The sequence below is a fragment of the Octopus sinensis genome, linkage group LG8, assembly GCF_006345805.1.
Source record: "Octopus sinensis linkage group LG8, ASM634580v1, whole genome shotgun sequence".
Lineage (NCBI taxonomy): Eukaryota > Metazoa > Mollusca > Cephalopoda > Octopoda > Octopodidae > Octopus > Octopus sinensis.
In genome coordinates this window covers 32,512,508-32,526,111 of record NC_043004.1, presented here as the reverse complement: position 1 = coordinate 32,526,111, position 13,604 = coordinate 32,512,508, and the positions used below count along the sequence as shown (strand labels likewise).

The 13,604-nt window shown below is 37.5% G+C and overlaps 1 protein-coding gene across 1 annotated transcript; it reads right to left on the bottom strand.

Moving 5' to 3' along the window:
• Window positions 1-498: 498 nt before the first annotated feature.
• Window positions 499-5,724, bottom strand: LOC115214919 (kelch-like protein 21). The gene has a single exon (XM_029783986.2). It carries the CDS (start codon window positions 3,406-3,408, stop codon window positions 1,639-1,641), a length of 1,770 nt encoding a protein of 589 aa, XP_029639846.1. The 5' UTR covers window positions 3,409-5,724; the 3' UTR covers window positions 499-1,638.
• Window positions 5,725-13,604: the final 7,880 nt, after the last annotated feature.

Below are 13,604 nucleotides of genomic sequence, written 5' to 3'. Positions count from 1 at the left end.
ATAGGTCGATTAGCTCTAAAAATAGGCCCTATCTTTGGCAAACAACCAAAATTTCTTGCAGAATATTAATCACTTCTTTCTTGAGAAGATAAACTTTAAAAACTGAAATATCAACAAAAAACACTTAAATATTCAACATGTTGTCCTTTTAAAAAAAAAACATCCAACTTTATTCGCTGTGAGTTCAAAAATTGTTACATTAAAAAAAATTGTTATTCAAATCAAATTTCACTTTTTTGATTTTTTAGTGTAAAATTTAATACAATTTATATTTTGTAAGGCCACAGCACAATTGCTGAGACCATGAAAAGAGTGTGTATGTTCATGAATATATACACACACACACACACATATATATATATACATATATATACACACATATTTATGTATACTTATATATGTGTGTGTGTGTGTGAGAGTGTGCATGTGTATATATTATTTATATATATATATATTATATATATATATATATATATATATATATATATATATACATACAGACACACACACACAAACATGTATTTTTTTATGCATGTATATTGGGCAAAAAAGGAATAGAATTTTTTTTCTTTTAAATAGAATTTAAAGGAATACAGACTGTTTTAATAAACCATTCAGAATTCAAAATTATTGAAGGAAAATGTCACAGAAGTTTCACATTAAATTATAAGAGAAATATAAACATATATATATTATATTATATATATATATATATATATATATATATATACACTGGAGTTTAAAAATCAGAAATCAAACAGGTACTGAAATTAAATAAATTATAAGAAGAAATATAACAGAGCACAACAAAAAAATATTTGATAAAATAAGCATATTGAGAATAAATAAAGAAACATTATGTTTAGCATATATGTCTGTGTGTCTGTGTGATAATTTACACAGTAAATGCAACTATGTCAAAGACTGACCCCAACAAAGACAGTCACTGCAATTATATCACAGATATGGTCCCATGAACACAGTCAAAGCAGGCATGTTGCAGACCTAATCACAAGAAGTCAGTCCATGCTATAGGTCGGAGTAACATGTTAGCATGTGAGACTGTCATGTAAGCACACATAGCACGTTGGCTGAGCTTCTTTGGAGACTTCAACATGTGTAGATTGGCAAGCAAAGTGTGCTGCACATCTAAGTCACACACAGATTGTCAAGCAAGTATGGAAGGATCTAATTAGTTATGTGTGGACTGTCAAGCATGGAAGGATCTAATTAGTTGTGGACTGTCAAGCAATGATGAAGGGGCCTAGTCACATGTGGTGTGTCCAGCAACAGAGGAAATGACCTTGTCACAAGTGAACTGTGTGATGTTTAGATGAAGGGACCTAGTTAACATGTGGACTGTCAAGCGAAGGGGAGTGGAAGAAAATCTAGATGTGGGTTAGTCTGTTAAGCTAGGAGAACACCCGGATACATGTATGAAGCAAAGAAGAATAAACCCAGTCACAGGTGAAGAGTTAGTCCTGTGGTAGCCTAGTTACAGAGAGTCTGCAAACCTAGGACAAGATCTATTGAGACTGTCAAGCAGGGATGGAGAATTGGTCACAAATGGATTGTCAAGCAGGAACAAGAGGGACCTAGTCAAATAGGGATTGTAAAAACGAGAATGAATGAATTTAGTCATATGTGAACTGTTAGACAGGCATGTGACGACCTCGCTTGGCTCATGCTCGTCTCTTCGGTCCATTCATTTGTCGAAGGATCGTAACATTCCACACACTGTGATGGCACCGAATTCTCTACATCATGTAAACCACCAGCAATGTAAATTTTACCTCTTAATATACTAGCACCACTGTTAACATGAACATGTGGGACATCAGGTAAGTTACGGAATGTTCGTTTCTCAGGGTCAAGGGTGAGCACTTTGCGGCTATCTTCCCATATAATATAAAATACGTTGTCTAGCACTAAAATCTGAGCATATCGTATAGAATTTGGCAGCACATATTGCTCTCCGCTAGGATTAAGTGAAGCACCATTACAAACATAGGTTTCTATTGTATTCACACACTGGCCACCTTGCAGGCCACCAACCTCTAGAATAATGTCTTCATATGGTACTATTCTGGCCAATGTCCTTGGAAAGCGGCTTTGACCAACTTCCTCCCAAGTATTGGAAATAGCATCATAACGTTCAATAGGCTTTAAGTCTTTTATATCATGTTCTTCTCCATAGCCAACACCACCAATCACATAGACACAATTGTTCACGGAAGTAGAAGCATGACGTGCACGAGGTTGGGGCATTGCTTTCACACTCTTCCACTCTAATTTAATACAATCAAAATGCCACACATTGTCCACGATATGACCATCGTGTATTCCTCCAGTTACAATGAGTCCAGTGGTTAACATAGCAACACTATACTGAGAAAGAGATTGAGGAATATCAGGGAGACTAGTCCAACGATCTTTCTGAACATCATACATTTCCACAGACTGAGTTATATAACTGTTCAATCCACCAACAACCACCAAAACCTCTTTGGCAACAGTAGATGGTCTTGGGTGAACATTATTGTTTTGCATGCTACGACGACGCTTACCTTGTTGATTCGAGACAGACTCATGTTGAATTTGAGCCTCACGAACCATATTCAGGCAATCGCTTTGATTAGAAATTACCGGGTCACTTTCAATTTCTTGCAGGTAGCCGAGATCCACAATTGGAAGACGAACTTGTTGTAGAAGGCATGTAAGATGTTGTTTTCTCTCATCAAGGTCATACTTTACCCAACGCATCACAGCATCATAAACCACCTCTTCTTTGCGTACATCAATCAAGTCACTAGACGTGTAAGTCAGTAATCGATCTATTGACAAGTCCAAAAATTCATCACTCTTGACAACCATGCTAAAGTTTTCCAGTGCAAACTTATGCGCATCGTTCTGCAGATCATGACATGAGTGAACCTGAGCATATTGCTCAATACCCAGACAATTATTGTGGTCAAGCTGACGGCGAAGAAACTCACAACAAGCACTAACTATGTCGGGATATTCAAACAGACTGCCTGCTGCTAAGAGCTGAAGGGCATTTTCGGCGTTGATAGCAATCCGTCCACTATAGGCATATTCAATGACACGTTTTAAAGTCCAAGGAGACACTTCACTAATGCAGATCCTAGATTCACGGCTTTCTCGTAAGTCACTGGTAAACATAGCTTTAAAATAAGGACTGCTAACAGCCAGCACATTTCGGTGGCAAGGAAATTCTTCGTGTTGCACGCACAGAATGGCATCGGTAAACGTCGCTTCAATACGCAACGAATCAAGTCTTTTAACAAGATCCAATGTATAATTAGGGTTTTGAAGCAGGTACTGTTGATCTGAAGATAAGTCTGGGCTATTCATTGTACTCATGGCTCTGTACATGAGTTGGAACATCAGTAGTCTTTGAAAAGTTAATTATCACAACAAAGCTGTTAAAACAATTGTCACAGCATTGAAATAGTTAAAAGAGCAAAAAGGTGCGCCTGTAAGAGCAGCGGTACTTTGCAGTGACTGGAACTTCATACAGCGGAGGTAACAAGTTGCTACTTCCTGAAAACACGTGTGGATGGTCTCCAATCAGCCTTTTCAGTTCATAGTTTTATGATTTTAAATAAACAGTAAATGGAAATGGCTACAAAAGTTGTTTTATCTTCCTTTCTTTCTTTTTTTAATATAACTTGTTGGTTTACATTTAATAAAATTAGAGAAAGGAAATATCTTTCATATTTCAAATGAAGTCAGGTGTCGATCGCCATCAAGTTGAAATTGGTTTCGAAGTTAAACAAAATGAAAATTCACTGAGTTTAAAGTTGATAAAATAAAATGTAAATTGAATTTAAAGTCAAAAGTTTACATGTTTGGTAAGGAAATGAAGATAAGTAAGTGGTCGTTTTCTTTAGATGTCTTTTTTTTTTTTAACAATTATGGAAACCAGATAAAAAAAAAAAGAAGAGTTGAGTTCGAAAGGGAGAAAAAGTCAATCAGAGATTAAGACGGTGACTTGAGGGGATTGTTGAGATTTTGCGTTCGAGGAAGGAACGAATTGTACCCGTAAATTAACAGCTTCTTGGATGGCTGGAGGCAAAAACAGGAATTGACACGGAAATATATAATATTGATATATATATATATATATATAGATATATATATATAGTGGGGGGGGGACAGTAATGACAAACTAACAAGTTGCAATCACGTTACTAACCTGTAATTTCTGCCAGGAATGACACAACCACCAGAAAAGGTCACGTCTATAATTCCAAGATATACTCGATGCTCTACACACACCAAGAAAAAAAAAAAAAGGGGATTCGCACTTCAGTCTTTGCAAAACAACAATATAAAGAAATTAAAATTATCCAAATTTTTTTCCCCACTCTTCTTTAAAGTTTTCACTTCTTTTAAATATTGCTTTTGTTATTTTTGTATGTGTGTATGTGTGTGATAGCAGCGGCGGCTTTGTTGTATATTTATTTTCACCCGCAGGTTATTTTCGATCCTTTCAGCTAAGTGGACGATTTACTCCGCCCTTAAATTTGGGTCCAATTCACTTGCAGATATATATATTACTGAAGTAGAGTATTTTCTGGAGGGTATAACTCCTCAATACATCACTTATGCATATATATTATCAACGTAGGTGCGTATTTCAGCTGTCATTTAATTAAAGATTAATTGTAAAAGCTTTCGATATAAATATGAAATTTAACAACGTTTATGCTGTTTTCCGCTAAAAGAAAAAGATAAATGTAGAGAAAAATAATTTCATTTGGCCCCGATATACAGAATATTCATTTTTCCGTAGCTGAAGGTGACGAACAGTTCATAAAGGTTTAATAAACTTGATGGTTTCAATAATTCAAACAAATAATAAGAAATATGCAATTTGGTTTTTCGTTTTGTGTTGTTTTTTCCTTCGAAGCAAATTTCCAGGGAGTTTAGTGTGACCCCTATTCAAAGATTGCAGGGAGAGAGAGTGAAGTGCGTGCCGTAGCTATTGCACCTATAGTAGTCGCTGTTGGTTGTATGCTTCGGTACAGGCAACAAATACAGGAATTATTTGCATGAAGCGGATGCCGCCTCGATTATTATTCCACAGGCTTCAGGTTCGGGTACAGCCAATGCACAAGTATCTTTCTATCACAAAAGCAATTCAAATTAAAGACAGCGGGCTGCAGAGTATGACCGACCGGGAATCAAATTTGCAGCCCTGACAAGAAGCAGAAATGTTGTGAACAGCCTCCGTTCGTTAATATCATAGTAGTTGCGACAGTTTTAGCGGCGCCTGCTTTATAACAACGATGTCTGTGATGATATTGTACATACCACTACCAACCACTGTATTCTTATTTGCTGCAATTGTAATCCAAGATGAATTAAAGCGAGAAAATTGTGTGCACGCCTTCCTGAATGCAGCTTCGGCAGCCATATTTAACAGCCGGGCCTGTTCACGTGTGTGCAGCGGTGTGGAGATGTGTTCCTATTGTTACTCAGGCTACAACACCACAATAATTCCAGCTTCAACGTACACATTCTACATACAGTCGCTGAAGCACACGTAAGCAGATTGTTCACATATAACCACACGTGAATGTCTCCCTCTCTTTCTCTGGCACGTACACATAAAGGACACACGTGAAAAGGCTGTACGATGTAAACACAGGCACACACATGGATATACACCGGTGTCCATCATTGACGTCATAGCTACGTAAGTAGGGATTCCCTCCTGGGTGGAGGCAGAAGCAACTGTTGCAAACGTGAGTCAATTTCGCTAAATGCGAATCTATGGAAGAATAGTTAGAACATATTTGAATAGCAACAGTTAATTTTTATTTATTTATTTATTTATTTATTTATAAATTTTGGGAGTTAATTGGTTGAGTTGTAATTATTGGAAGAATGCTACCGAGTTCGAAGAGTGCGGAAGAGATGTTGTGACTTTCATGCTTTTCCCAAAGTATTAAACAATGGGGGGGGGGGGTTGAAAACAGGTAAATGCAACTGCATTGAAATTAGTGCAATAGTTTCTACGCTATGTACGTTGCGTGCTCCAGCATGACCACAACCGCATGGCTGAAACGAGTAAAAGAATAAAAGAATATACGCAAACATACATAAATACATACATTCGTACGTATATACATACACGCAAATATACATACATGCACACAAATACATAAGTACGTATATACATACATGTGCAGGCATGCATACACACACACATAAATGCTTCCACATTTATATGCATGCACATGTACAAGAATACATGCATGCGTGCATGTATGCACGCATGTATGCACACGTATATTCATATACTCGCAGATACATGCACACATACATATGTACGTGCGTACATAAATATTCGTACGTGCGCACATACATACATACATACATACATACATACATACATACATACATACATATACGCTCACATACATGCATACACACATACATACGTACACATACACATACATACGCACACATACACATACATACATACAGACAAATACATACTTACAAATACATACATACGCACATGTACATACATACATATATATGCACGCATACATACATGCATACATACATACGCACACATACATTCACGCGTACGTATATGCATATCATACATACATATATAAGTAAACATGCATACATACATACATACATACATACATACATACATACATACATACATACATACATACATATATACATACATACATATATACATACATACATATATACATACATATATACATACATACATACATACATACATACATACATACAAGCATACATGCATGTATGCACACGCTATATGTATGATTAAATATTTGCATAGGTAAGCGCGTGTGTGTTCGCGCGTGAGCGCGTGTATGTGTGTGTTGTAAGAAATACGACTCTGCGTCAGAACCATGGAGAGAAAGCTTTATATTTAAGACGAGGCTGTTTTACACCCCCTCCCCCAAGCAATAATTAAGACCAAAACCGTCGTAATTATTATTACTTATAACCAAAGATCACAGAATGACCACCACAGTCTTCATTTTTTTCAAAAGTGCTTTACATATCTCCTTTTTTCCGCATGTAAAGTTTTTAATGGTGTCTCTGAAAATCAATATTTCGGTCGATTCAACGCTGAGCCAAGCTAAGCCCGCCACAAAAAAGATCATGTGACATGTTTTTTCTGAGATAGTTTTTTTTTTGCTTATCATTTTAAGCTTACTAAAATAAACATTCTACAGAAACCACTGTTGCAGGTATCGGGAGGAAAATTCGAAGCGATAAGGCTCATGCGTTTAGAACGGTCATTTCCAATGTATTTGTAAATTTTGATGGGTAAACCCATGGGTTTGAGTCAGAGACCCTTAAAGTAGCCACGGTGTACAATAGTCTTCATTTCGATTAATTAATTTTAAAAGTTGGTTTTTTTGCTTTCATTTTTCTTTCTTTCTTTCTTTTTTGCCATTAACATCAATGTTGTAAATGTCTGCAAATGACAGGAATTCTGTGCTTAAAAGATTTCTCGATATAGACACGTATTACCAGAGGAATGGAAACACCAGGAATGTTGTTTGCAGCTTGAAATCTCGGTTAGTCCAACAATGATGGAATCGACAATGACAGAAACAGATGTCCAAAATAATGACTCTGTGATTCTCTTGGAATCCTTTGTCTCGCTCTCATCACATGACTGGTTTTCATTAAAATAAATAAATATATATTTCGCTTTCTTTCTCTTTTTCTAGTCAAAGTGAAATTTTTCAGTTTTTAGACTTTTATCAACGTATTTCGATTTGGCCAACAGAATATCAATCAAATTGACCTTGCAGATCCTGCAATTGTTTTTTAGGCATTCCAACGCTACCTCCTTCAGAAATAACAGTAACATCTATCGCCTCTATAATATCATAATTTAAACAAGGGAAACGACTCAAAGAGGCCAATGGCATGTGTTTGAAGAACATAGACAAATACAGGTATATCGAATACTATACAATACAAATTTTTTTTTTATCAAAATTATCTCCGCCTCGTGAAGATGTATCATACTTACCAAATTGTAATTGAAACTAGCTCTATATAAGAAGGGGAGAAGGCGGCGAGCTGGCAGAAACGTTAGCACGCCGGGTGAAATGCTTAGCAGTATTTCGTCTGCCGTTACGTTCTGAGTTCAAATTCCGCCGAGGTCGACTTTGCCTTTCATCCTTTCGGGGTCGATAAATAAAGTACCAGTTTCGCACTGGGGTCGATGTAATCGACTTAATCCCTTTGTCTGTCCTTGTTTGTCCCCTCTGTGTTTAGCCCTTTGTGGGCAATAAAGAAATATATATAAGAAGGGGAGATAATCTCGAGAAACCAGTGTTCTCCAAAGCTGACAAAGGAAAAGGAGACAGGCTTATTGTCTGGAGATAAGAGGACAGTCATGGACACGTATCTCTGGTTCAATACCCGCCATTATCACGTCAATTGCGCAACCATATCTCCAGTAGCCAAGGGACTCAGACTGATACAAAAAGGACTTGAATACATTCATGACCGAGGTAATTTGGATAATTTAAACGGAAGTGAGTTAAAGGAAATGACTCAGGGTGGCCAGTGGCTGGCATTATGAAAACGTAAATGGATGACAGGAGTATGAATCTGAAGGAGGCTCTCTATTTGGTTGCTCCTGTTTCTTGGTCTCTAGTCTTCGGCGTCAGATTAAGTTTTATATCATGCTGCAAGTCAGTTTCATGCCGTTCAGATTTGGTGTAAATAATTTCACATTGTCGATTCTGGCCAACCTTTGGGTAAAGGAAATGCAAAACATTGACAAGGAGATGGTGGATTTCAAAACAATTTGCCTTTTGGGGGTAATGGAGGAGTAAAGAGAAAGGTGACTATTATAATACAGTAACCCGGGAAGGCGCGTGGCTTAGTGGTTAGGGTGTTCGGCTCTCGATCGTAAGGTCATGAGTTCAATTCCCGGCGATGCGTTGTGTCCTTGAGCAAGATACTTTATTTTCACGTTACTCTGATCCACTCAGCTGCCAAAAATGAGTTGAACCTGTAATTTAAAAGAGCCAGCCTTGTCGCATTCTGTGTCGTGATGAATCTCCCCGAGAACTACATTAAGGATACATACGTCTGTGGAGTACTCAGTCAATTGCACGTTCAAATGGACATAAGATAACATAAGAACAATAATAAACGAGTGAAGAACGAATATACAGTGCGTATGTCTATTTGGCAAAAACAAAATGACTGTTCAGAAATATAACAATAATAATAATCCTTTCTACAATAGGCACAAGGCCTGAAATTTTGGGGAAAGAGGTTAGTCGAATACATTAACTAAAATATGCAACTGGTACTTTATTTATCGACCCTGGAGGGATGAAAGGTAAAGTCGAACCAGGCAAAATTTGAACTCAATAACAATAATAATAATAATCCTTTCTACTCTAGGCACAAGGCCTAACATTTTGGGGGAGGGAGTCAGTTGGTTAGATCGACCCAATACACAACTGGTACTTAATTTATCGACCCTGAAAGGATGACAGGTAAAGTCGACCTCGGCAGAATTTGAACTCAGAACATGAAAACGGACGAAATTCCGCTAAGCATTTTTTCCGGTGTACTAACGATTCTGCCAGCTCACCACCATAATATTGGAAGAAATAATAATGGTTTCAAATCTGGACAGGGGACAGCAATTTTGAGAGGAGGGGTAAGCTGAACCCAGGACTTAGATTGATAATTGAGTTTAATGAGTCCAGGCATGTGAACGGTAGTTTACTTTGGCGGGATTTGAACTCAGAACGTAAAAAGCCCGAAGAAATATCGCTAGCTATTTTGTCCGACGCTCAATCGATTCTGCCAATCAACCGCCAAATAACTGTTCCTGATTTAGACAGGAAGTCACTGTTTCGAGGGGAGGGGGTCTAGTCAATGTCATCGTTCCTGGTACTTGATTTGTTTTAGGTTTATTGACCCCCGAAAGGATGTAAGACTAAAGTGAATCCGACTAGTATTTGAAACCTGATCGTAAAGAGTATTTCCTAGCCTGAAGCTGCAGAGATTCTGACAGCTTCAAAATTGTACACCTACGGCTTTCAAATCTCTTAAATACACACACACACACACACACACACACACACACACACACACACACACACATCGTAATGAATAGAGTGGTAATGAAGATGTTTATATATTTGTCTTAATAGCACAGCCAGATAAAAATCTAGGTCGCTGACTTGAGGCTCCACAAGTCATCTGCAACACAACAGGGCATAATTAACTGCTATGAAACCTCCATACAATTGTGTATTTCATTGAACAATATATTCATATTACTCAATTTAAAGTGAACTTTCTTCAAGTAGTTCAGTCACTTTAAGTCTCAGATGTGTCGCCATCTCTCTCTCCTTCTGTATCCAGCTCGTCTGCATCCTGCTGTTAACCATCGTATTTTGTTCATTTTGTAAAAATACATCGTCAGCAACACCATCACTGTTAACGTCAGAGTCACCACCTGTTCGACCGATTTGCGAGAAATAATTGAGAAATTTCCCTCAAATCACGTCCCATATCTTAAAAAAAAAATTAGAAAGCACATTGGTTAAGTGAATTCTATATATAATATGTCCGGGTTGCGGATAAGACGAGAGGACAGCGCTGGAATAACCATTAAGCAAAATAAGCACGTACTTAGGGCATCAAGGGAAGGAGGAGGGCACCACAGAAATGGTAAATGGTTTACGGCACAAAAGAAATCACTTTTAAACTTGTTAAAATAATATTCGGGATGTCTTTACCTCTACTAAGCATAAATGCAAATGTGTTTCCTAAGATTAATTTTGAGGATCTGATCAAAGACTTTGCAATTCAAAAAAGTAAGAAGAAACTTTTCAAATATAAATAAAGTGGAAGTATACAAAAATAAACATTATTTTCCCTCTTTTGTTTTGTTTCATTTTGAAAAATAAAAATATATTTTATGGTTTGTTATTGTTTATATTTTGAATTACAAAATTTTTTATTGGGGCACCAAAATCTTCTAAGTGCTTATGGCTTCGATGGGTCTTAATCCGGCCTCTGCGAGAGAGTCATGGTTGTAATGATTTGACTAAAAGTCTATTCCTCAGTGGTCGATGTTGATCGTGCATTTCCATACATTTGCGCTGGCCAGAGCAAGAGTTCTTTAGGAAGATTGGTGGTTGTCCTTACATGTGTAGTGAGATCAAGAATCGAACCTAAAATCATCAGGTGCCAGGTTCGAGACTCGGGTACATCATGCTCAAGTCGTACGGATTCTTCTGATTATCAGCCAATCGGTTTGCAGCGGTATCCAAACCATATTATGAACGCCAGCCCAAATGTCCTTGAAGCTTGCGCGTTTTTGTTAGCATTTAGGTGAAAACCCGCTAAGAACAACCGCAGAGAGTTTTGAGACTACTACTAGAGAACCCTCATTCTCACCTCTCGCCACAAGCAAGCCAGAGCTCGGCCTATTATGGCAGAAATTACAAGTTTTCCTTCGCTGACTCCAACTAAAAATGAAGGGAAATCTTCTTCATAAATTCGAGCCAGCTCTTTCCGACTTCTCGGGCCTTACTAGCCATTTGCTTTGTATATTTGTCATACTGAAGCTTGTTTCTGATCGCCAACATTCCCTACCAGCAGTCATTAAAAGTTTATATTCAATTGTTCCCCTTTTCAATAAATATATTCAATTAGTTTTGCGTCTGTTCGTTGTGATATAACACGCAGCCGAAAGAGTAACGAACAACACCGCAGCAATGTTTGGTAACAAACTATCTCTTTTCATCGCGACACACGCAGGTCCCCTTTCTCCATGCCTCAGATGTTCTTCCAAGGGAAAAGTCGCCAACTCGGGTCGATACATATTTGACCGTCCTGTCATCGTTGGTGTTGCTGTCAGAAACCAAATAATGTAAGAAAAAGAAAAAGAAAGAAACTTTTTAATTAATACCCGACACAATGAAAGCAAAATTGACCTTGGTAGGGCTTGAACTCAGAGTGCAGGCACAAAAAATCATAAAGGATTTCTACTCAACCCTCTAACGCCCTTGCTAGTCTACCCCGTTCGGCGATCTCACTGATCTGAAATTAAACAACACCGCCAACTAGAAGAGCAGCATTGATTGTGGGGTCCGAGCACTGGGGTCGATATAATCAACTTAATCCGTTTGTCTGTCCTTGTTTGTCCCCTCTGTGAGTGGCAAACGGAAACTGTGGTGTGTGTGAGTGTGTATGTATTTGCATCTCTGTGTTTGTTATGTACTTCCATCACCATTTGACAACAATTGTTGGTTTGCTTACATCCCCATAATATTCGCGGTTCGGCAACCAGAAACCGATAGAATGAGTATCAGTTTAGGAACAAAATAAGTTTTAAAAATCAGTTCTAAAAAAAAAAGTACTCCCCCAACACACACATACAGCGTTACCTCTCCTCACTGTAACTCTTCGCTAACCGCTGGTTAGGTCTTGTGTCCTTTGATAGTAAAACTTACCGCTGGTGGGATGCGAACCGCTGTAACCTTGGTTTGTAGATCTATTAACTTACCATTCGACTCGCTGCAGCAGCTGTCATTGCTATAATTAACGATAGCTTTAGGTGAGGTAGTTGAAAGCAAACTTCAAACGGAAGGTGGCAGAAAGATAAAGACGAAGCGAATTTAATGAACAAGTATTACAAATGGATATCGTTTAATCCGTATTGACACGGAGGATTTCAATGCAGGGGAAAAGGATAGACAGACAGATGGATAGATAGATAGATAGATAGATAGATAGATAGATAGATAGATAGATAGATAGATAGATAGATAGATAGGAGAAAGAGTGAGACAGGAGTAAATTGATAGACAAAGAGATGGAGATCGATAGTTAGACATTTAGATAGAGACAGAGAGATGAAGTGGAGAAAGAGGTGAGCTGATAAATGGATAAAAAGAAAGACAAGGCAAGCATTATAGATAAGTACATATGCTCAAAGCGAGGGAAAAGGAGAGCTTTAAAATGATTTAAATGACGATGGCAACCAAGGTGAAAATGGTGACAACGACAATGTAATTAATTAGCAGTAATTTAGGTCCGCGTATATCTTGAAGCTACTCACACGCACACTCTTTCACACACACACACACACTCTCTCTCTCTCTCTCTCTCTCTCTTTCTCTCTCTCTCTGTATATTTATATATATATATATATATATATATATATATACCTCCCTCTCTATCTATCTATCTATCTATCTATCTATCTATCTATCTATCTATATATATATATATATATATATACACACACACACATATCGCACACACATACCCACACCATATACACACGCACGCGCGCGCACAAAACAAACGATCTCATTTCTTGATTTCTTATATATTTCTTCCTATTTTCCTGCTTTCAAATCATTTTGCAACTTTCTTTTACCTTTACTTGCACACCGAACTAATTAACTTTATTATCATCATCATCATCATTATTATTATTATTATTAAATATTGCTTGTTATTATTTTGCTGTTGTCGTTGTTGTTGTTGTTGTTGTTGTTGTTGTTGTT

Coding starts and splice junctions, on each gene's coding strand:
- LOC115214919 (XM_029783986.2), bottom strand. CDS start 3,408: ATGTTCCAACTCATGTACAGAGCCATGAGTACAATGAATAGCCCAGAC.